Source organism: Pyrgilauda ruficollis, unplaced genomic scaffold (assembly GCF_017590135.1).
Source record: "Pyrgilauda ruficollis isolate IOZ18807 unplaced genomic scaffold, ASM1759013v1 scaffold86, whole genome shotgun sequence".
In the NCBI taxonomy this organism is placed as follows: domain Eukaryota; kingdom Metazoa; phylum Chordata; class Aves; order Passeriformes; family Passeridae; genus Pyrgilauda; species Pyrgilauda ruficollis.
Genome location: NW_024530599.1, coordinates 4,263,249 through 4,286,787, shown reverse-complemented (window position 1 = coordinate 4,286,787; position 23,539 = coordinate 4,263,249). Strand labels below are relative to the sequence as shown.

At 51.9% G+C, this 23,539-nt stretch overlaps 1 protein-coding gene across 1 annotated transcript in view; it reads right to left on the bottom strand.

Annotated features, from left to right (window-relative positions):
* Window positions 1–20,729, bottom strand: part of PSD2 (pleckstrin and Sec7 domain containing 2) — a 37,307-nt gene extending 16,578 nt beyond the window's left edge. Inside the window, exons 1-8 of the mRNA XM_041488003.1 lie at window positions 20,224–20,729; window positions 16,119–16,607; window positions 14,522–14,716; window positions 11,045–11,125; window positions 10,453–10,565; window positions 9,603–9,661; window positions 4,588–4,677; window positions 3,441–3,484 (exon numbers count right to left, since the gene is read on the bottom strand). Coding sequence (XP_041343937.1) covers window positions 3,441–3,484; window positions 4,588–4,677; window positions 9,603–9,661; window positions 10,453–10,565; window positions 11,045–11,125; window positions 14,522–14,716; window positions 16,119–16,607; window positions 20,224–20,729 — 1,577 coding nt within the window. The remainder of the gene's footprint in view (window positions 1–3,440; window positions 3,485–4,587; window positions 4,678–9,602; window positions 9,662–10,452; window positions 10,566–11,044; window positions 11,126–14,521; window positions 14,717–16,118; window positions 16,608–20,223) is intronic.
* Between the last annotated feature and the right edge of the window lie 2,810 nt (window positions 20,730–23,539).

Here is a 23,539-nt window from a genome sequence, read left to right as displayed (position 1 = left end):
TTGGTTTGTGGATCCAGAGGGGCTGTGGGTTCCCCATCCTTGGAGGGTTTCAGGATCAAATTGAACAAAGCCCCGAGCACCCTGGTCTGAACCCAGTGATGACCATAATTTGAGGAGGAAGCTGAACTAGAGATATCCCAAACACTCTTCCTTTTTAATTTATTCTCTGATACCATTTCCAGAAAAAAAATCCATGTGGGAGAGATGGAAAGTCTCAATGACCAAAATAACCCCAGATCTTTGTTTGTGCAAAGACATCTGAAGCACCTGGAGAGGAACCAGCATTTTACAAGTGTAATAGTAAACAAAGAGGGCATTCCCTTCCTTTAGGTCATGGATCCACAGACTGTCACCAACCTTCCCAATTGCCTTTGTGCCTAAGCCATAAATAAACTCCATTTGTCTGTCTGCAGAGAGACTTCAGGACTTAAGGGCTTGGCAGGAAATGTTCTGGGATTGTAAACATGACTTAGGACCTGCCAGCTCCTTGGAAAGACACACAATCCCGTTAATGCTCAGCATATACTTACATGGCCCACTCCAGCTTCTCATTCTTGATGGAGTTATACAGTGTCTGAAAAAAGAACATGGAATTAGCAGTGTCTGCTTGTGGAGACAGCTCCTCCTCCACACCCTGTGTTCTTGGAGATCCTTTCCCTGCTGAACTGTCCTGGAGAAGCATTTCCCAGTGAGCAGGATGGCTGCTGTCCTGCTGGAGCCCTTCTTTCTGTGTGCCACGCTGGGAATTGGACTGGACACAGCTGCAGCAGAGGGCTCTGGCAGCCAGCCCAGCTCAGGAGCCTCAATATGACATTTTTGACTCATTCTGGGTGCTGTACCTAGTTCTGAGTGAATCCTGGCCTACACACAGTGGTAGAAGACTCTGGGATATGCCATGATGCCTTCAATGTCTTAACTAGGCAAAATGACAGGGGAGGCTTGAACTGAGTAGCAGAGGAGGGATGAAGGACCTTGGAATCAGCTTTTCCAGTTCCTTCTGTGCACAATTCCAGTGGCTTCCCTGGGGCACTGGAAAAGAAGCAGGAATGGGCTAGCAGAGCAGAATGTGGAGGTGGTCCTGACCATACCGAGGGATAGGATAGGGTAAGGTCTGCTGGGAGATGGGGATGTCACCCAGACATGATGTGACACTCCTGATGTGGCACCTCTCATTCCAGCCTCCTTCCATACAGTGAAATTCAGGGCAGGCTGCTGGACCTGCAGCAGGCACAGAGAGCAGTGGTGCTGCTAAACCATGTGGCAGGAAAAATACTCCCTTTGGGACATTTAACCAGATCCCATGGTACTGCAATGGTTGTGTTGGAACATTGCATTTCATCACTTGGTAGGGGAGGCTAAGAAAAGTTTTGGTGCTGGATGATCATGTTTTGGGGTGGGGAGTACCTTGCTTTGGGCATTATCTGAAATGCTGGGGAAAAAGGGGCCCCAGGTAGGATCTGAGGGCAGGCCACAAATGCCACAAATCTGGACAAAACACCACCAGGGAACAGATCTATTTTGGCTCACTGCAAGTTAGCAGAGACATTCATGGGGGTTACAATTCTTCCCCTGAAACAAGTGGAAAATGCTGATTGAAGGGCTCAGGGTGTCCCAGCAGGACCAGGTGGCACTGCAATAATAATGACAGTGTCCCACTGTCTATTTATATCACATCCTGGGACCCTGGCAGAGTGACATCCCCAGGACCCCAGCAGGGTGACATCCCTGGCAGGGTGACATCTCCGGGATGTGCTTGAGCAGGGTGACATCCCCGGGATGCCGGCAGGGTGACATCCCCGGGATGCCGGCAGGGTGACAACCCCGGGATGTGCTCGAGCAGGGTGATATCCCCAGCAGGGTGACAACCCCGGGATGTGCCCGAGCAGGGTGATATCCCCAGCAGGGTGACATCCCCGGGATGTGCCGGGCAGGGGCAGTGCTGGCAGGCGTTGTGTAAGCACAGATGCGCTCCTGCTGAGCTGCCCTCGCACAAAGCAGCCCGCAGCTCCCTCTCGCGACAGAGCCCACGCGTGACCGGCACCGCCGCGTCACGCAGGGAGTCACCGGGAGGATCCAACCCGCTCCTGATGCTTTGTTTGGTCCGGGAAATACAAGGAAGAGAGCAGGTGATGGCACAGAAGGTCCTGCTCTCTCCGGAGACAAGAGGTCCAAGATTGAGGAGAGAGGAGAGGAATGTCCCCTGTGCCAGTTTAAGAGCCTGCCACGGGCTTCCCCTGGAGAGACACTGGATTGGGGACCTCGCTGATGATCCTGGCCTGTGCTCTGAGTGAGGAGCAGGGGAAGAAGGACTGAGGAAGGTGCTGTGTGACCCTGTGATGCAGCCCACCCTGCCAGCTGCTTCCAGGCTCGTTTCAGGGTAACAAATGATGATCTCATCGAACTTTGGATGGCATAAAAAAGAGGGGTACGAGGCCGCCGCTGAGGGCCGGGAGCAGCCGGGTGCTGCTGGGGCTCCGGGCGGTGAGCAGGAGCTGCAGGAGCAGCCGGTGGGTCCTGGCAGGAGCAGAGGGCAGGAGCAGCCTGGGCTGTGTAACAGCGGCACGGTGAGGAGGCCACGAGAAGTGATCGCCTGCTCTGCACTCCCTGCGTCCTATCGTGATACAGCAAACAGTGCCGGGCCCCAGCACAGCGCACGGCATCAGCGAGGGGAGAGGCTGCAGCTGAGGCCAAGAAACCCGGGGGCTGGAGCACTTGCAATGTAAGAAACAGCTGAGAGAATTGGACTTGTTCAATCTGCAGAAGAGATGGACTTGGGGGACCTCGTGGCAGCCTTGTGTGAGAGGACAAAGCTGGGCTCTTCACTGTGGTGCATGGCACAAGGACAAGAGACAGTGGGCAGAAGTCAAAACATCACAGATGAGAAAATGCCACTCTCATAATAATAAAGTATTGGTTTGTGGATCCAGAGGGGCTGTGGGTTCCCCATCCTTGGAGGGTTTCAGGATCAAATTGAACAAAGCCCCGAGCACCCTGGTCTGAACCCAGTGATGACCATAATTTGAGGAGGAAGCTGAACTAGAGATATCCCAAACACTCTTCCTTTTTAATTTATTCTCTGATACCATTTCCAGAAAAAAAATCCATGTGGGAGAGATGGAAAGTCTCAATGACCAAAATAACCCCAGATCTTTGTTTGTGCAAAGACATCTGAAGCACCTGGAGAGGAACCAGCATTTTACAAGTGTAATAGTAAACAAAGAGGGCATTCCCTTCCTTTAGGTCATGGATCCACAGACTGTCACCAACCTTCCCAATTGCCTTTGTGCCTAAGCCATAAATAAACTCCATTTGTCTGTCTGCAGAGAGACTTCAGGACTTAAGGGCTTGGCAGGAAATGTTCTGGGATTGTAAACATGACTTAGGACCTGCCAGCTCCTTGGAAAGACACACAATCCCGTTAATGCTCAGCATATACTTACATGGCCCACTCCAGCTTCTCATTCTTGATGGAGTTATACAGTGTCTGAAAAAAGAACATGGAATTAGCAGTGTCTGCTTGTGGAGACAGCTCCTCCTCCACACCCTGTGTTCTTGGAGATCCTTTCCCTGCTGAACTGTCCTGGAGAAGCATTTCCCAGTGAGCAGGATGGCTGCTGTCCTGCTGGAGCCCTTCTTTCTGTGTGCCACGCTGGGAATTGGACTGGACACAGCTGCAGCAGAGGGCTCTGGCAGCCAGCCCAGCTCAGGAGCCTCAATATGACATTTTTGACTCATTCTGGGTGCTGTACCTAGTTCTGAGTGAATCCTGGCCTACACACAGTGGTAGAAGACTCTGGGATATGCCATGATGCCTTCAATGTCTTAACTAGGCAAAATGACAGGGGAGGCTTGAACTGAGTAGCAGAGGAGGGATGAAGGACCTTGGAATCAGCTTTTCCAGTTCCTTCTGTGCACAATTCCAGTGGCTTCCCTGGGGCACTGGAAAAGAAGCAGGAATGGGCTAGCAGAGCAGAATGTGGAGGTGGTCCTGACCATACAGAGGGATAGGATAGGGTAAGGTCTGCTGGGAGATGGGGATGTCACCCAGACATGATGTGACACTCCTGATGTGGCACCTCTCATTCCAGCCTCCTTCCATACAGTGAAATTCAGGGCAGGCTGCTGGACCTGCAGCAGGCACAGAGAGCAGTGGTGCTGCTAAACCATGTGGCAGGAAAAATACTCCCTTTGGGACATTTAACCAGATCCCATGGTACTGCAATGGTTGTGTTGGAACATTGCATTTCATCACTTGGTAGGGGAGGCTAAGAAAAGTTTTGGTGCTGGATGATCATGTTTTGGGGTGGGGAGTACCTTGCTTTGGGCATTATCTGAAATGCTGGGGAAAAAGGGGCCCCAGGTAGGATCTGAGGGCAGGCCACAAATGCCACAAATCTGGACAAAACACCACCAGGGAACAGATCTATTTTGGCTCACTGCAAGTTAGCAGAGACATTCATGGGGGTTACAATTCTTCCCCTGAAACAAGTGGAAAATGCTGATTGAAGGGCTCAGGGTGTCCCAGCAGGACCAGGTGGCACTGCAATAATAATGACAGTGTCCCACTGTCTATTTATATCACATTACCTTCAGCAAATCCTTGGCAAAGTCCTTCCCATCGTTCAGCCCATCCAGGTTTGCTATGAACTGTTGGCACGACATCTTTTTGCCAATGTTCTGTAAGGCAAAGAAGCAGCTCATTAAACTTGTGGAGAGTTTTGACTTTAATCAGTGTCTTCCAAAGAACAATTTTGTATGTAGTGCTGAAGCTTGGGCTTGTCCCAAGTGCTCAAAGGGCTTCTGGTCTGATTTGCTGTTGGGCTCTCTGCTGTATTTGCTCATGCCAGCATCCAAATGTTTCAAATGGCCTCTTTGTTAATGGTGGAAATAAGACACCTGAAAATAGCCTCTCCAGCTCTTGCTGGAGTGGTCCTGGGTACAGGCTCTGTGTCTCAAAACTCAAGACAAGCACTCCACCTGGTGAAATGACAATGTTTGGATGGGGCTCCAAGCCCGCTGTGAGAGAAATTGTGTGAGCTTGCAGTGCCAGCACCTGGAACAGCCAGCATTGGGCAGGGGAGTGCTGGGCCTTGATGGAAGCTGTTATTTTTGATTGCCAGTACAAAAAGAAATGGTCCAACTACTGGTACTGTGGAGAGGGCAACACAAGTACACTGGGAGAATCTCACAGCCTGGAGCTCACTCAGCACCAGCTAATGCCAACAATGTTTGGTACTGATGCTTCCAGGCCTCCTGGCATCCCTGGTATCATGGCTTCATCATCTGTGGCATCTGTCTTCCCAAAGCCTTCATCCTTCACTTCCTCAGCCTGCAAGGGTCGAGGCAGGCAGCCTCTTCCCAAGCCCCCTCTGCAATCCTACCTCTCCAAAGGGATGGAGCAGAGGTGCGGAAGAGTCAGTGGCAATTATAGGGTTCAGAAAAAGGAGTTTGATGTCACAAAGGAAAGATGGGGGTCTCCAGTGCCATGTTATATCCTTCACAGCCTCGGTGTGTGAGGCAGGCCCCGGTGGCATCGCTTGGAGGGGGCAGTGGAGCCAGGGAGGACAGCATGAGCTACCACTGATGGTCCTGAGGGTCCCAACAGCTTCCTGACATTGTTGGGCTTCACATCAAGGTGAGCATCCAGGAGGATGTGGGAGGATGGCCCAGAACAGCAGAGTCAGAGCCCTGCTCAGGGCTCAGTGAGGAAGAGGAAGGGCCTCAGTAGGTCTGGCAGGGGATGAAGGTGCAGCAGGTGATAGAAGAGATGCCCTGCAGGGTGAGATGTGTCCTCTGTGCAAGGAAATAACCTCCTGAAAGAGATGACACCAGAAACCTCTGCCCACAAATGTGCACTGCAGATCACCTGGTGGCTTCTCTCCAGATGAAAGCATGAGAAAGAAATGAGGCCCTGGGATTAGCTCAGCGTGCCCCCCTCACCCCCTGCCTTCTGTGTGTGCAAACTGGGCTGCACAGTGAGCCAGGCACTGCCTTTGAGCAGCTCTGTCTGATACTCCTAATTATGCCTCCTGCTGGTGCCAGCTCCAGATGAGCTGGCTCCCTTGAGAGATCAAGAAAAAGAGGAGTAAAGCACTGTTACAAATCTGCAGTGCCTGGGGACGTGGTGTGGCACAACACAGCTCAGCCCTCGTGGCTTCCTCCCGGGCAGCTCCATTAGCCAGAGCTGCCAGCCAGGGTTCAGTGGGTGCAGGGATGCAGAAGGGCTCAGGAAAGGAGCAGACATGCAGGGATTTCAGCAGAGAGGAGATTTGTGTGCTTGCTGGCCAGCAAGTGAATTTCGGACAGAAAAGATAAAGGAAAAATCCAGCAGCACAACAGAGTGTGGGTGGAGAAGGGGAGGAGGGCAAGGAGGCTCCAGAAGGCAGGGAGCTGGGAGGTGAGGCAGGTGTTGTCTGAGACTGAGGCACGGAATTGCTTTGCAGGGAGAAGGTGCCTGTTCCCAGCCCTGCTCTGAGGCAGGGGAGCAGAGCGCACAGCACTGGCCTCCAAGCCCAAAGAGTGATTCAGCACTGCATGCAGAGACCAAGGCATCTTTGGAAGTGAGTGGATACAGTGAGATAACACAAATTATGTCTCACAAGATCTTTTTGGGGTATCTCATGTGTGTGTCTGGGGCTCATGTTAATCCCAAGGGACGCCTTCCTTTTTGCTGTGTGATCTGTCCCTTTCTCTAGTGCAAGAGACCTCTGAGGTATCTCATGTGTGTGTCTGGGGCTCCTTCCTTTTTGCTGTGTGATCTGTTCCTTTCTCTAGTGCAAGAGACCTCTGAGCTCACCTGGGGCAGCAGCCACACTGTGGAAAAGCAGAAAATTGCTGAGTAACTGATCTGGTCCTGGATGTGTTCTAGGCTGCAGGAACAAAATCACGCCCCTGCAAGGAACCAACCTGCAAATTCTGGGTACCAGTGAGCCCTGGGCCACACAAACCTGCTGTGGGCAGCCTGGTGTCACTCTGCTCACACCTCAGAGCTCCCCAGCCCTCCCAGTGCTGCAAACACAGCACTGCTGCTGACACTGAGCCCTGAGCTCAGCTTAAGGACACAACCACAGGGTTTGTAAGATTAATAGCAATGGACAAATGGAGTTAGGACCTGCCCAGGATCCCATCTCAGGCTTTGTTTGGTGCTCTGCTTTTTGAACAAATCCCATTATTACTCCAGAAGGTGGCCTTCCCTAAAGGGGCAAAATGCACCCATGAGTGCTGGTGATGCAAAGGTGTTGGTCTGTCACTGTCCTCCCATGGGCAGGAGGGCCAACAGTGACAGTGGGAAAGGACACAGCCCTCAGCTTTGTCTTCCTGGGGCAGATGGAGCAGGGCAGTGCTTTCTTTGCCATAAGAACTCCTGAAGCTCAAACAGCACCAGCGGAGCAAGGCAGAAAGTTGCAACAACTTGGATTATTCTGCATGTATAGTCTTGATGCTTTAGGATTTCGCTTTTCTATTTTTCAGATCCTGCACTGCTTTAGTGTATAGCTCTAAAACTCCATGGCCTGTCAGCTGATAAGATTTATTGAGACAAAACAATTCCTCTCTAGGCCTGGAACTCAAGGACACCTGATTGTCTCAGGCCCCAGAGGTGTAAACAACAGTGAACTGGGGGGATTGGAGTAAATGACTTCATTACCTGAAGCTGTAATTGGAGGATTAACCCATGATATGTTAATGAACTAAACTTCAAATTGCCTGAAAATCTCGTCACCATTGTCCATCCTGGGTGTAGCCCCTTGGGGGTTTTTGACTGCCCAAGGTGTATCTGTTGAAATCCTTCCATAAATACCTGCTTTTACTCTCTTAATCTTGCCTAGCCTCTGTTCTAGGTGGCCTCTCCAAGGCATCAGCCCTGGGATGCTTGTTGTACTTGGAATGTTGTTGGTGACCGCTGGCTTTTAACACCAACCCCAGGTGCTTCCATGAATAGGGAATGTCTCATTTTAAAGTTTTCTGGGTGGTTTGGAAACGGGGTCTGAGTGCACCTGAGTAGAAAATCAACAGTGCTAAGGCCAAAATTTCCTGCTCTAAAGCACTGTGTCAGGGCTATGGGGAACTAGACCATGCCAGGACACTGCTGTGACACTGCCCCTTCACAGACACACATCCTCCCCCCTCTCCTCACCAAGGGCATCTCCCACTCCAACAATGCACAGTAAAACACTGCAACACACACACACAACATTAAAAAGGAAAATTACATCGGATGTGGCATGGAATATCATGGCAGCATCTCTAACAAGGAGGGGTGGGAGATCAAGTCACACATTCCCAGGTACACCACACTTCATGGAGATTTCTTTACACCAGGAACATTTCATGTGATGATATCAGCTGCTAATGGCTCGCTAAGAAGGGAAGAACACTGCACAATCACTAAGGATTCCAGACAAACAAAATTCCTTACTGTTTCTAACACAATCAAAACAAGTCAAATGCCAGTGCTTTAAAGCAAAACACTAGAAGGACTGCACTTACCACCTGGTAAAGGGTTAAAGAGCAGAAAGAGAGGTTCCAGGAGCAGAAGGAAATTTAAAAAAAAAATTAAAAAAAAAAAAGGAGGAAAAGGAGAAGAAGAAATTAATGTTACACATGCAGAAAAATAAAGAGAAGATTTTTCAAAGAAAAGCTCAGGCATCTGTACACCTGGTCAAAAGAAAGCTATTTTTTCTGTGCCTAGATATCATGAGAACATTTCTTCTTACCCAGGCCTCTGAGCCAGCTTGTCAATGAAGAATAGAAATGGTAAGGTTTTTGAGGTTTGGGTTGGTTTTTTTGTCCCTTCAATTATGTCTATCTTCCCAGGGCATATTGTGGATTTTTTTTTAACTTAAAAAAAACTAGACAAAGTAAGATTATTTTGGATTGAAGTCACATAGTTTGCCTTTTGCCACAATGCTGCTTTTGATGCTGCAGGAAGTGACTTGATGGAAATAATTCCTTGGCTCCAACCATTTTGGCTGGAGGATGAATGCTCTATGAGACTGATCCCACCACTATCCCACTGTGTGCAGAGACACGTTACTGGGAGCCTCTAGAAGGTGCTGAGAGATCTTCTCACAGCTTCTACCATTTTCCAGCCACTTTTCTGGGCACTGAATTCTGTTCATTCTGCTCTTTTTTTTTTTTTTTTCGATGAAACTCTCCAGTGGCTGCCTGTTACACCCTGGGGAAAAGGAACAGCTGGAGTTCACTTCATGTTTTGGGAAGGAAAGGTCGAATGTAGACCTGTGTAAACCCACTGGCCTCCTTGCAGCTGTTTTTGGGGAGAGGTGTCTGCACCACAAGAAGGAGCAGCCCCCAGGGACTGGCAGGGAAAAGCTCACTGAGAGCTCCTGGGCCAGGGCTGAGCTGGGCAGCAGGAGAGGAGGCAGCACTGCCTGGCCCTGGCCCTCTGGTGTGAGTGTGCAGTGACACTCACGTGTGGACTGTCCCCAGGTACCCAAAATTCCACCTGGAGCAGGTCAGAGAACTCTCTGCCATCCCATCTCAATTGTTCAGCAACACTCTCAGCATCAGGGAACAGAGATCTACCCTGGGAATTCCTTCCTGGGAAGGAATAAAGGATGGATGCTCCTCCAGGGGCTACTTACATGGCCGTGGAGGTCTGTGTTCAGCAGCATCAGGGCACAGGTGAGTGTATGAATCCCATCTGAAACACACAACAGTCACACAGCTGTGGCTGCTTGCTCCCCTTCTCAGGCAGTTCTGGTGTTTGCTGTCTTGGCAGCCCAGCCATTGCTAAAGCAAGGCCAGTTGCTGTGTCTGGGAACCTTAAAGAGTATCTGCTCCCTTCAGCTGTGTAGGATTTAACAAAAAACCAAAAAAACAAAAAAACAACAACAACAAAAAAAAACCCCAAACAAAAAACAAACAAACAAACAAAACAAAAAAACCCAAAAACCAAGCACAAACCCCCCCCCCAAAAAACCCAAAAAACCCCACAACAACAAAACAAAAACAAAAAACCCAACCAAGCAACACAAAAAGCCCCAAAGATATCCTCTTTTCCCTCAGACTTCACCTTTTCCTAAAACAATCATAATAAAATTGACTTCAAAGCAGTTTTCCTTTAAAAGACCAAACTTCCCACTTCTAAACCCAAAGCAGCTGCTTGTGAAAGTAATATTCCAATCCCTGCCCCCTCCCTGGCGCTCTCTAGCCCTTCTGTGAGATCCTTCAAGGACCAGTCCATATGCCAGAATGTGTTTGCCTCTCAGTGCTGTGAGCTGGCACGTGGAGCCTGGTCTGGCTCTCTCTGGGGGGGTCTGTCAGCACCCCGCATCCCCAGCCCCTCCCAGGGCAGGGACAATGACCAGGGCAGATCCCTGGGCACGGGAGGAGCTGCAGCGTGTCTGCCTGGCTGTGGGTGGTGGTTGCACCCCAGCTCCGTGCCCAGGTGCCCTGTGGCATGGCCAGGAGGCAGAGGAGAGGAAGCAGTACCTTCAGAGGTGCTCTCCTCGGGGTTGCACTGGCAGTAGCGCCGGGAGAAATGGATCAGCACCCGCTCCCGCTCCTGCGTCTCTCCCATCAGCGGGAACGCCTTCAAGAACGTCCTGCACAGAGAAAGGGATGCTTAGAGATGTCCTGTTGGGCAGTGTCCTGCCTAAGAAGCCAGATGGAAAGGGGTCATTTGTCCTCTCCCCAGCCCCACAGCCTGCAGAGGGGGTGCAAAGGGATCCATGGAGCTGTGCAGGGGAATTGCTGCCAGCTGGGATCTGATCCACCTCGTGTGTGGTGGCACCAGGATGAGTTGCCCGTCCCAAAGAAAAATAATTACTCCTTCTTGCTCTGATTCTGTATGGGATGGGATTCCTGGGAGAGCTGCTCTCCACCCTAGGGAAGCAGGGTATGGGCCCTCCTGTTGAAGCCCACTTTTGGAGGCAGCACCTTGTGCCAAATGTGATACCAAAGACTGAGTGACAGCCTGGATCTCCCCCCAGCCCCTGCTCCTCTCACATGGATGGCTCACACAGTGCTGGGAAGCCTGGAGGAAACCCCAAAATCCCACCACTCTCTCCATCCCAGAGCTCACCTGAGTGCTTTGTCAAGGGTCAGGCCAGTGAAGTCAAAGAAGCTGAGATACTCCTCTGCTACCAACTTGCTAAATTCGTTACTGTAATTAAAGAGGGAGTGGTCAGCCCCTTTGTCAGGGAAGAAAACACTGTTCACAAGAGGAACAGCAGAATGCTGCCTCTGGGCCAGCCCAATCCCAGCAGGACACTGCAGATACCATCTCAGACACAGGGAGAATTGCTCCTGGCCTGGAGTGCTGCTGGAAGACCTCCCTGATGTGCCCACAGCCATCCCCAGACACCTGAGAAGGAGAGACACCTGCCCTGCTGCAGCCCTGTGTTGTGCTGCTGGCCAGGCAGAGCCTCCTGCCAACCCAGCCAGGAGGAGCCATAGGGATATCCTGTGCTCCTCCAACACTTGGTTCTCTCCCAGTGCTGGGTGTGTCCCCCCCTCCCACAGAGGCTCCCATCCCACCCCCTCAGCACAGCCCCCTGCTCCTGTGGCAGGTGGGTGCTGCTGGACACTGGAGCAGGAGAGCTCCGTGAGCTCCAGGCAGGGCTGCTGGCTCTGCCAAGGAAACTGGACAGTGTCACAAGACATCAGAAGGCTGCCAGACCCCTGCAAACAACCAATTCCTGCATCTCCAGGGACCCAGTGACATAGATGGGACTCTTCTCCCTGAGCCCCAGAGCCAGTTAACATGCCCCAGGCCATGGGATAACAACAGGGGCCAGGGCAAGACCCTGTCCCACCCTAAGATGGACTTTTGTGTTTGCTCTGGTTTCCTCGCTCAGGAATTATCTTCCTCTGTCTCTGTGCCAGTGCCAGCCCTTCCTGCAGGAATGGGTGACACTTCCACCATGACGACAGAGACATTCCTACAAGGAGAGCAAGGCATTTCCCATGGGGACATTCCTGCCATGCTCTGGCTGGTGGCCCTGCAAGGCATTTCCTGTGGGGACATGCCTGGCATCCTCTGGCTGCTGCCCTTTCAGCCTCCACAGACCCCCTCTCACCTTACAGCCCAGTTTGATGCTCCCTACCTCTGCCTGCTTTGGGTCCAGGCACCAAGGGTTCTGACTGACCTGCTGGGTCACAAGCTACCCCAGGGGGACCCAGGAGCCCTGGCCTTTTCTCCCAGTCCATTCCCATGTGTCTGGACACGGAAAGATTTGTGATGTTTTACCTGCCCTGCTCCTTTTGGCATCACCTGGGGCACTTCAGTGCCGTAAGAACCTGTGTGGGTAAAGCTCACATCTGGGATGAAACAGCCCTTGTGCCCTCGTTGTGCTGCCCGTGGCTGGGACCCTGGCAGACCCCACATCCCTGGGCACTGCAGTGCTGGAGCTGTCCTGGGCTGCTGCCACAGGGATTTGGTGAGCGCAGTTCTGGGAAACCCTTCAAGGAAGTGCCTGGCACTGCCACTTTCACAGCCTGGGACAGTTCAACCTCCACCCAGCACAAGATGTGCCTGTGGGCACTGATGGAGCTGAGAGGGCCACAGACCAATGCTGGAACAAGAGTCTTCCATGGAGAGTTCAGCTGCCCAAACATCTGCCAATGGTAATTTCAAGGTTTTAGGTTAATTTCACAGAACTGAGGCAGATGGAGTCAAAATGTGGGGAGATATCCAACCTGCATTTCTTTGTTTGTCAAGCCTTTTCTGCATGTTTGACAATGATGAATAGTTTTGGCTTTGGTTTACTTTCTCTTTTTTTTTTTCTTTTTTTAGAAAATTGCCAATTATCACAAAGAAAAAAGAAGTGATAAAATGAGATTTCACTTTTTGTACAGCCCTCCTACATAGAGCTGGTCTGAAAGCATCCCTTAAGCTTAGTCTGTTCCCAGCACTATAGGTTGGTCTTACATTGTGTTAAGTGAGCAAGACTGACTTAATACCTATATTAATACCTATAAATACCTATCTTCACCCTATTCTTTTTCTGCTCTGCCAATCCACCTGCGTGATCCAAGAGTCTGCAGCTCTATTTAGGTCTCATGTCAGGAAATGGTTCAGATGTCAAAACCCAGCTGATCAAAACAAAACTTTTGTTTCAAAGGCAGTGTGAATTCCCAGATGTGGGCCACCAAACAGCCTCTCGAGGTGTGAGGGTTGCAGGTGTGAGTGAGGACTGCAGGAAATAGCAAAGGGACAGACTCAGAAACCCAGTGCTTGAAAGTTCCCCCCCTCAGTGAGCTGTCATGGCAAATTTGAAAGAAAGGAGAAGGATGTCACACACCTGAGGCAAGAGCAACCAGCAATGCACCTGCTACAAGAACCTCAGCAAGGGAGAATGAGGATGTTGCCAGGTGATGCAAAAAGCCTGTCTAGGAGACAATTCCTGGGCTCCTTCTGTCCCAGCACTAAGCTGGGAATTACACACAAGCCTTGGTACTGAAAGTGTGGGTATTTGCTGAGGGACAGGTGTGTTCTGCTGTTCTGGGCAGGGGGGAGATATTCAAGGAAAAAAAAAAAAATCCCAGCAACACAGGTTATATCTGATCCAGGCAAAGGATGATGGGGATTGGTGCCTTCACACCCACTGGCATCCTAAAATAATCTGTTACTGCTACACTCGTTACTGTTACTCTGTCTCTTAGAAATCTCTGTACCTCTCCCACTTTTGAATATTTTTTGATTTCCCTTCTGCCTTACCCAGGCAAATCTACCAGCTGAAGAGCCTGGACATCTCTGTGTGTCCCTGGCTCTCCAGCCAACCCTTCCTACCCTCGTACAGACTGGGTTGGGAGGCTCTGCAGCAAGGTCATTTTGGGGTGCAGACATGAAAAACCTGGGGAGTGGCAGAGAGCCCAGTGCAGAGGCAGGTCTGGCACCCAAACCCTTCAGCCTGGGCATTGCTTTTGTCTTGCTGGGCTCTTCCCAAAGCCAGGAAGCTCTTGGTTCTGGTGGGCAGCAGCTTGTGACATTTACTGCCCAATACTACAGGCAGCCTGTAGCATTTGTATTTTCACAGAATCACAGAATAATGAGGTTGGAAGAGACCTCTAAATCATCGAGTCCAACCTATGCCCTAACACCTCAACTAGACTATAGCACCAAGTGCCATGTCCAGCCTTTTTTAAACACATCCAGAGATGATGATTCAACCACCTCCCTGGGAAGAGCATTCCAGTGCTTTATTGTTCTTTCAGTGAAAAATCTTTTCCTAATATCCAACCTATGCCTTCCCTGACGTAGCTTGAGACTGTGTCCTCTGGTTCTGTCAGTTGCTGCCCGGTGGAAGAGACCGACCCCCACCAGTCTACAGCCTCCCTTCAGGAAGGTGTAGAGAGCAGTAAGGTCACCTCTGAGCCTCCTCTCCTCCAGGCTAAACAATCCCACTGAGCTCCCAGCTTCAACTGGGAAGATCTCCAGCAGCCCTACTCCATCCAGCACCCAGACTTAGCCCTTCCTGCCTTTTGCTGCCCTCCCAGCACGAGCAGTGCTCCCCAGCCCCGTGTCTCTGTCACCCCTGACAGGGCTGATCCCACGTACTTCTTCCCGAGCTGTCGGGCCACGTCGCAGCGCTTGAAGCCCTCGAGGTTGTAGAGGCGCTTGGCCAACCTCTTGGCAGCCTCGCTGTCCGCCCTGCAGCCGTTGGCCAGCGTGTCCGTGCTGCCCTGGTCCAGCTGCTCCGTGCTGCCCATGTCCGAGTCCGAGTCTGACAGAGTGTCCTTCAGGCTGGCGTCGCTGTGCAGAGACAAGAAACGTTCAAGGAGCCACAGTGGGACTCCGTGAAAGCCACAGAAAACACCACGTTTTGATTTCTTCCTGCTCTCACAAAAAAAAACCACATATGAAAAACTAGCAATATGGCTGTGAACTGGATATTGGACAAACCCTCCTTCATTTCAGCTCAAATGAAATAGTGCAGTGTAATTCCAAATTGGTAGAAAAGGTCGGAGAGATGGCCCTCTCTCAGAGGGCCCTCTCTCATTCCCCCTGAGAAATGAGGATGTAGCAAAGTAAACAGCCTCAACACCTTTCTCTCTCCCCACTAGGGAACCAAGGCTCTTTCCAAGCCATGGACATCATGGAAATCTTAGGGATAGATGCTATACTTTTCAGTTCAGGTTATTTGCTGAGGATGGGAAACTGCACTTGTACAAATCATGTCAATGGGACTGACACCAGACCAGCTTTCACTGGTGAGCTGCTCCCCTGCTGGCACCATGTAGGTGGGCATACAGCCCTTTATCTGCCTGCCCAAGGCCACTTACAGCACCAGTTCAAGCATTTTCAAGCAGTATGACTCACTGCTGGCCTGATAGCTGGACATATGACTTCGCTCCAGCTCTCCCCTGACCTGGTTACTCATCACCTGTCTTCCTCATGCAGGGAAGTGCCCTACAGATGAACTGCTGCCTCCCAGGGGTGATGGTTTGGGTCTGAGCAGGTCCAAAGGATGAAGTCTCTGCTGATCTCCCCATTGCCTGCAGAAGAACCTTTGGGGAGGCTTCTGAAGGGGTACCTTGTCCTAAGTGAAACCTTGAGGCTTCCCTGCACTTCAGAGGCATTTGGGAGAGCACTTCCAGACCAGCTTTCACTGGTGAGCTGCTCCCCTGCTGGCACCATGTAGGTGGGCATACAGCCCTTTATCTGCCTGCCCAAGGCCACTTACAGCATCAGTTCAAGCATTTTCAAGCAGTGTGACTCACTGCTGGCCTGACAGCTGGACATATGACTTCGTTCCAGCTCTCCCCTGACCTGGTTACTCATCACCTGGCTTCCTCATGCAGGGAAGTGCCCTACAGATGAACTGCTGCCTCCCAGGGGTGATGGTTTGGGTCTGAGCAGGTCCAAAGGATGAAGTCTCTGCTGATCTCCCCATTGCCTGCAGAAGAACCTTTGGGGAGGCTTCTGAAGGGGCACCTTGTCCTAAGTGAAACCTTGAGAGACTGTCCCCAGGCTGCCAAGGGCTGTGCAGGTGAAAGTTCTCCTGCTGGTGTTTGGCCTTTCTGCCACAACAGCACATGAGAGGAAGCACAAGGGGTGAAACGAAGTTCCAACTCAATCACGTCCACCAAGCCATGCTCCTGGACTGGGATCTCATAAGAAAAGGAGCCACTGTCCAAGAAACTCCCTCTCTTACCTGATGGAGTTAATGATCTTGGTGGGATCTTCCTCTGAGCCTTCCACATGGAACCCATTTGGGATGCTCTTCAAGGACAGCCGGCTGAGCACATTCTCTGACCTGCTGCTGGTAATTGAGTGTCTGAGAGGGCTCCCAAAATCCCCCTCTGCTGGCTTGGCTGCTCCCTGCTCCTGCTTATCAGCAGCCATGTGCTGAAGGGCTTCTCTCTGCTGGGCTGCCAGTTTCTGCTCCAGGAGCTCGGGGCTCTCCTTGGCCCTTTGCTGGATCAGTGGGGTGAGAGGTGCCTCAAAACTGACACAGCTGTCTGTCTCGTCTGTGAGGGAGAGCACGTCCAAAGAGTCCAGGCTGCTGTAGTAGGTCCCCTTCATAAGGTCAGACTCAACAATCTTCTCAAAGGTCGAGCTGAAGCCATCCCTGATGTCTTTGAATTGGAAATGCTCCCGGTCATCATCGCTGCAGCTTAGCTTGGCATCTCCAGAAGCAAACCTGGACCAAAAGGAGAAATGTAGAAAATACTGTCAAGGCAATTCTTGCCCCGTTCCATTTGGAGCTGGAAGGCAAGAGAAGAGGCAGAAATGGCTGCTGTGACAATGGCCCTTGGGATCTTTCTGTGGCATAACCTGCCCGATGCCCAATTATGTTACAAGATTCCAGAGCTGAAAAAAAACAGTTTTGTGATGAACAATCTCAGAGGCCCAGCCAGCCCTTAATTTGGTCATGTTCCAGTAAAAAGCCAGACCTCTGAACTGGAGACTTTTGCATATGACACCTGCTACTGGATCCAATGCCAGGATAACCTCCTGGTTATCACTTAGCAGGTCCCACATGGCCATAATCCCAGGGAAGCCAGCCCTGCTCTTTCAATACACTGTACAGAATAATTTCTATTAACTGTTCACACCACAGGTCTCGTATATTCCAGCCCTATACTTGTCCCCTGATGGCCCTACACCACCCCCATGTCCCTCTTCTGGACACTTCCTAACAGCTTTAGAACTTTCTTGTGGTGCCCAGACCTGCCCCAGGGCTCGAGATGAGGCCACCCCATCCCAGAGCAGAGTGGGACAATGCCCTTCCTGGCCCAGCTGGCCATGCTGGGCCTGATGCCCCCCAGGACATGGTTGTCCCTCCCACCTTGCAGGGCACTGCTGACTCAGGTTCAACTTGCCATCACAAGTTTGCTGCGCTGGTGGAGTGTGGATCCTGCCAGAAAAGGACATGATGGAAACCAGGACTTTCTTGCCTCTGCACTGCAGTCTTTCTGCAAAGTTTTTCTGAAACTTTATTTGATGGAATGTGAATTTTTTGACAGTTATATGTTGCCATGGGAGGAAATGTGTAGGCAAAAGCTGCAGTCCCAAAACTGCAGGTGCTGAGTGTGTCTACAAGCAAAAGGTGGGGACTTCTCTGATAAAAAATTTTTCTTTTTCCATGAGCTCATGGGACTGAAAGTAGAGAGCATTATTCTCTGGTGAATCTTGCAGTTGGACTGCAGAGCTGTCACCTCCCTGAGATCAGCAGGACCAATGCTGGGGGCTTCTGAGAAGGTGAAAGATCTCTAGGCAACACAGCCCAATGAAAGGAAAATGGGGTTTTGACAAACAATAGATGTGATGGGATAAACCAGAAAGGGGGAAAAGGGATTCAGTGAATGCAAATTGCAACACACACTCAATCTTTTGCTCTGTTTGCCTGATTTATTTTTTTTTTTTACCAACCATTTCCTGCATAGATGCAGGAACTAACCTACCTTCAGGAGGACAATAACGGGTTCTTCTCTAGCTCTACCATGGATTGATGACCTTGGATGACTTCCCCCTTTAATCCTCCATTCCAGTGGGAAGAGCGAGACTCAACACCTTTTTTAAAGTACTTTAAAATTCAGGGAGAAAATGCATCATACAGGCAGCAACGTGCAGATGATGACAAATGATTTCTCATCAGGAACAAATAGTTAACTGCTCATTAGTAAAACACCGGACCAGGTTCTCCTATACCCAGAATGGGTCATGACAGCAATTCCCCAAAGGGGGGTAAAGAGAAAAATGGGGAAACTCAGAGGTGATGCAGGATGACAGCAACGTCCTGGTGCCTGGGTCCATCTGTCAGTTCTTCCTGACCCACACTGACCCAGGAGAGTGGACAGTTCCTGTGGTCAGGGCAGAGCAGCTCCATGCTGTGCTTGGCCCAGCCACACGTTCCTGCCATTTACCCTAAAGATAGGTGGTCAAAGCACTGATGGGCTCCAGTGCAGTCAGCTAACCCAATCTGCAGGCTCTAAGTGGTTTCCCAGACTTCAGCTGTGTCCCAGAAGTTTTCCAGCTGCCCTTCTGCTTTGAATGTGACTTCTGCTTAGTGTGTGACTTGTCCCTTGTGCATTCAATCTCCCAAAAGACTCATCTGCTATCCAAGTGAATATGTTTAGAGCAGGAGATCATGGACTCTTCATGCAGACCCCAGTCAGGTTGCATCATCTCCAAATCCTCAGCCTGCCATTTCTACCAATTCATGCCTTAGTACCTTAAAATAATTGCACTTCCAGTGATTGCAGCAGCATTCTCTGACCACCCTTAGTTTCCTCTTGAACTTGCAGCCTTTGCCAGGGAGCCACCTACCAGGCAAATATGATTCCCCTGAAACCTGAGAGACTTGCAGCTATCCAAGACCTGATTGCATAGCTCATGGGGCTCCTGGGATCTGCCTGGGGACAGGCTCCCCGAGCTCTCAGACAGCAGCAGCCTGCCCCGGACACTTCCTCTGCAACACCTTCAGCTGTGCTTTTTGAAGCAGTGCTGCTGCTTCTTGTTGGGGCTCTTGAGTGAAACAAACCACCAGCCTTTTATAGAGAAGCCTGTTGAACAGCAGGGAAACAAAGCAGGAGGGATGCCTGCTGTCAGCCCACACCCTGCGTGGCTCCCCAGCTCTGCTGCCCACGCTCCAGACAGCGCTGGGAACGCGCAGCTCAGCACGGAGCCTGCACAGGGCTAGAGCTAGGAGGTGATCCCCAGGCCACCTTGGCCACCCTGTCCCTTCACAGCTCCTTTGGGACAACCCCTGCTGCTCTTCTTGAGCCTCTCCTGCTTGCAGCATCTCCCCTGCCCCAGGGCAGGTGCACAGGCAGGGCTGTAAAATTCACAGCAGGCATCAACCCCGGGTGGCGACAACACAGGGCCCTGGCCGATTTCTGGTGGCAAAGGGAAGCATCCATACCCCTCCTGCAGGAACGGCATAGGAAGAACATCTCCTCATCCCAGGAGGCCTGTCATTCTCCCTAAGCCCCCAGGCTGCAGAATCCCATGGAGGTCTAGAAACCTTCAGAGGTATAAAATCAGCTGTGCACAGCACACCAGTGTGAGTGTCCCCAGCCTGGAAAGTTCTCCTGTGAGCCAGGCTGCCAGAAGAGAGGACTCAGGGACTCAGGGACTTTGCACACGTTCAGGTTTGTCACAGGCACTTGAGAATTGGATGACACTTGTACCTTTTGACTCACACTGCTGTTCCTGTCACCCAGGCACCGGTAACACCTGCCACAGGTGCAGTGGAGAGCAGAGCTCAGTGCCATGCCCACTTTCAGACACACAGCTGCCACCTGCTAGCCCAGAGACTGTCAGAGCTAGCCATGCTGCCAGCGACTTCCAGGGCACACCAGCCTCCCAGACAAGCCTGGCTCTGCAGCATTCCCAGGCTGCTGTACTTGCCCTAAGTTACCTCAGGTAACTCTGCCATAAGTGCTGCAACTTGCAAGTGGGACACCCCCAAAGTGAGCACAACCAGCTCCTCTCGAGATCCCAAAAACTTCCCCTTCACTTTAGTGGCTCTGTGAGCAGACACTGGTACTAATCACAGCTTTCTGCATTTGTAACAGGAAAAAAACTGTGACAAGTCCAGAGAGAAAAAAAGAGTAAAAAGTTACACACAGGGAAAAAATGTGCGAGAAGCCTGAAGAGAAACAGGAGTGGAAAGCCGCAGTCAGCCATGAGAGCAGCTGCAGCTCCTTAAACTGATGAGTTACACACGGAGCAGAGTAACTCGAACCAAGGAGCCTTGAAAACAACACACACAAACCAGGGCTGAGCCGACCTTACGGCCGCTCCGCACTCACCCGAACTGCTCCTCTGCCTCGTCAGCGCTCAGAGCTTCTGAGGATCCCAGGACGCTGTGCCACCGCTCCTTGCTGAGGGCCCCGCTCGCTGTCTCCGGGCTGGGGGAGCCCCTGTCCCCCAGCTCGGGGCTGCTCCGGCCGGGCGTGTCCCCGTCCTGCGGCTGCAGCGGCGGCCGCTCCCGCCCCGCGGCCACGCCGTTGGCCAGCGCTGCCCCGTCCGCACGGCCGCTCCCGCCGCCAGCGCCCGTCCCTTGTCCCTGCTCACTGAGCCTCTCGCCTGGCTCTGTCACCGCTTCCAGATGTTCGTCCCGCTGCTCCCCGCGCTCCCCCTCCGCTCGGGAGGGCTGAGCATCGTGCCGGGGGCTGGCTCTCCCGCTGGCAGGCTCCGCAGGCTGGCTCGGCTGCTCGTTCCCGTCGCTGCAGGCCGGCGGGGACGGCTGCGAGCCCGGGGAATGCGGCTCGCACTCATCCGCGGCGGGCCATGGCAAGGGGCTGCTCTCGCTCATGTTCCGCTCCTTGTCCCAGCGCTTACGGGATCCCTCCCCGCGCTCAGCTCAGCCTCGCTACTACCTACAAGGGAAAAGAAACCACAGCGTGGGCATGGGGAAGGGATGGAAAGGCAGGTTGAAGCCCCCACCCCACCTCACATCCTCAGTGTAAAAGCAGGGAAGGACTGTTCTGGTGTTTGGTGCTTTTGAAGGCCCAGTGCTCATTACTCAGGGCAGTGAGATAGGAGAGGAAAAGCTTCTGTTGTGGTGCTGAGCCACTGGGGCCCAGGCACCCACCTCTCCTGATGCTGCCATAACCCCAGAGGGCATCTGAACAGGGGACGTGTCCCACCCAGGCTGTTAGTGCCCAGGGCAGGGGACAGCAATGTGGCATGGCTGCACTTCCCAGACTTGCTGCTGGGATAGTATTCCTTTGCATTCCCTGCCCTCCAGAAAGAGGAGAAATAGGTGAAACAGGCAATAAGTGTGATTTATTCTTGTCTAACCATTCTAAGCAGCTCTGCTATGCCAACCTGTGTGATTCTCCCTGCTGAGTGAGCATTTCTGCAGAGCATCTTGCCTGCCAGAGCACCACTTCTCTTTTCCCAACACACAAGTACTGCTGAAGGGTGTCACAAGCTGCCAGCTAAAACTCTGGCAAAAGTGTCCTGATTGAATATTCCCTGGGATGCTCTTTCTGTAGGGCAAAGGAAGGACACTGTTTTGCACTGATATAAGTAATTTTTTGACAAAAAGGCACTTTGCTGGCAAATAGACCCATTGGTGCAAAGTCTGCAAGGTCTTACAAGCACCATCCTCAGCCCCACAGTGCTGTGCAAGCTTTACTCCATCGTAACCCTCCCACAGCTGCAGTCAAATGCCACCAGAAATGATCTCTTCTTGGAAGCAGGAGTATTCTGCATGGCACCCAGGCTGAGCCATTGTAACAGCTGATTTTGGTTTTAAGCAATATGTGTCTTCACAGATATTTTTAAAATATTTTCTGTCTTCATAAGTCTGTTCAGCCTGGAGGAGAGAAAACTCCAGGGAGACCTTAGAGCCCATTCCAGAACCTAAAGGGACTCCAAGAGAGCTGGAAAGGGACTTTGATAAGGGCATGAAGTGACAGGACAAGGACAAATGGCTTCACACTGACAGAGGGCATGGCTGCATTAGAGATTAGGAAGAAATTCTTCCCGGGGAGGGTGGTGAGGCCCTGGCACAGGGTGCCCAGAGAAGCTGAGGCTGCCCCTGGATCCCTGGAAGTGTCCAAGGCCAGGCTGGACGGGGCTTGGAGCAGCCTGGGACAGTGAAGGTGTCCCTGCCCAGAGTGGGGGTGGGAGGAAATCTCTGAGGTCCCTTCGCACCCAAACCATTTGGTGATGTGCCTGTGATTCACCTGCACAGGAAGCCTGGCTAATCAGTGCCAGCAGGCAGACAGACTCTGGGGATTTCCCCCTAACTCGGTTCCTAACTCACATCTGAAGCAGATCATTCACATTCCTTGCCTCAGTTTCCCTCTCAGTAAGCCATCAGCTTTGAGCAGCCAGGAGGGTGCCCAGGTTCAACAGCAGACTCTTGAGTGCTCTCACTTGCTGAGCTGAAGCTTTCATTAGCAGTAAAATCCCTAATTGCTGGGCCAGGTCAGTTCTTGTTAACAAGGGATGCAGAAGTGCAGCTGCCTCTGCTTTTCCAGAGCACCTCTCACCCTGTGGAGATGTCAGCAGCCCCTCCCTGCTGCTGCTTCCTCTGCACTGAGTAAGGGAGAGGAGGGATTTGGACCCAAACGCCCCTCTGTGGCCTGCGTAAGGGCATATCCACATAGGTACATGCTGAGCTGCTGCTGAGCAGGCCAGATCCCAAGGGGAACCCCAATTCCTGCCTGACTTTGCTGCCATCCCACAGCCCAGGCAATCCTGGATCTCAGACCTAGCCTGCCCTCTGTGTCCTGCCCCCCACGTGTGATGGACTGGGGAGTTCAGAGCCCCACATGGCGTGGCTTTGGGGTGAAGCACTCCTTGAGGGCTGCATGTGCCACAGTCCTGAGATGGAACAAGTCCCTCCTGGGGGCAGTTTTACCTCTGGCAGTTTTACCTCTTCTCCACGTGCATCCGTGTGCATCCCTCGCTGTCACAGCGCATGCAGCATTGCTGCACCTATCGCAGCCGGGCGCTCCCGATCCCTGCACGGCCCCTGCCTGCAACAAGGGATCAGAGACAGTGAGACCCAGGTCAGAGAGGACAGTCCTGCTGGTTTCCTGCCACCCTGCTGCTGCTCCTCATCAGGCTGTTTCCCAGACCCATCCCATGGCTCCTTGGCAGGGCACTGCAAGTGCTTGTTCCTCAGCATGCTCTGGCTCTCTGGGGTTTTCAGACATGGCAGTGCAAGAGTATTCCTTACACAGGGCTTCTGACATCTTTCATTACAAAGCCCCCCCAGCCAGCTAAAGTGGAGCAAAGGGACTCTGTGGTTGCAGGTTTCAGGAGAAACCTGTCGATGTGAGCCCACAGAATGTCCAGTTTCACCCATCAGATCCATAGAGTGAGATACCTGAATTTTGGACTGATCCCCGCAACAAACAAGAGCCATGGTAAAGGTCTTGGAGCTAAATGCAAGCAAATCTGAGCTACCAAAGGGATTGATGTAGGAACATTTCTCTTGCAGAGTGTTTTTCACAATGCAGGGATGGACAGTGATGTGTCCCCTGAGGTGACCCCAGGCTGGGGGAGCATGTCAGGTCACCACAGATGGTGTGTCCCCTACAGACAGCTGCCTGAGCTCACAGGCCAGACTTACATAGAGTTGATAGAGACAAAAAGACTGGACAG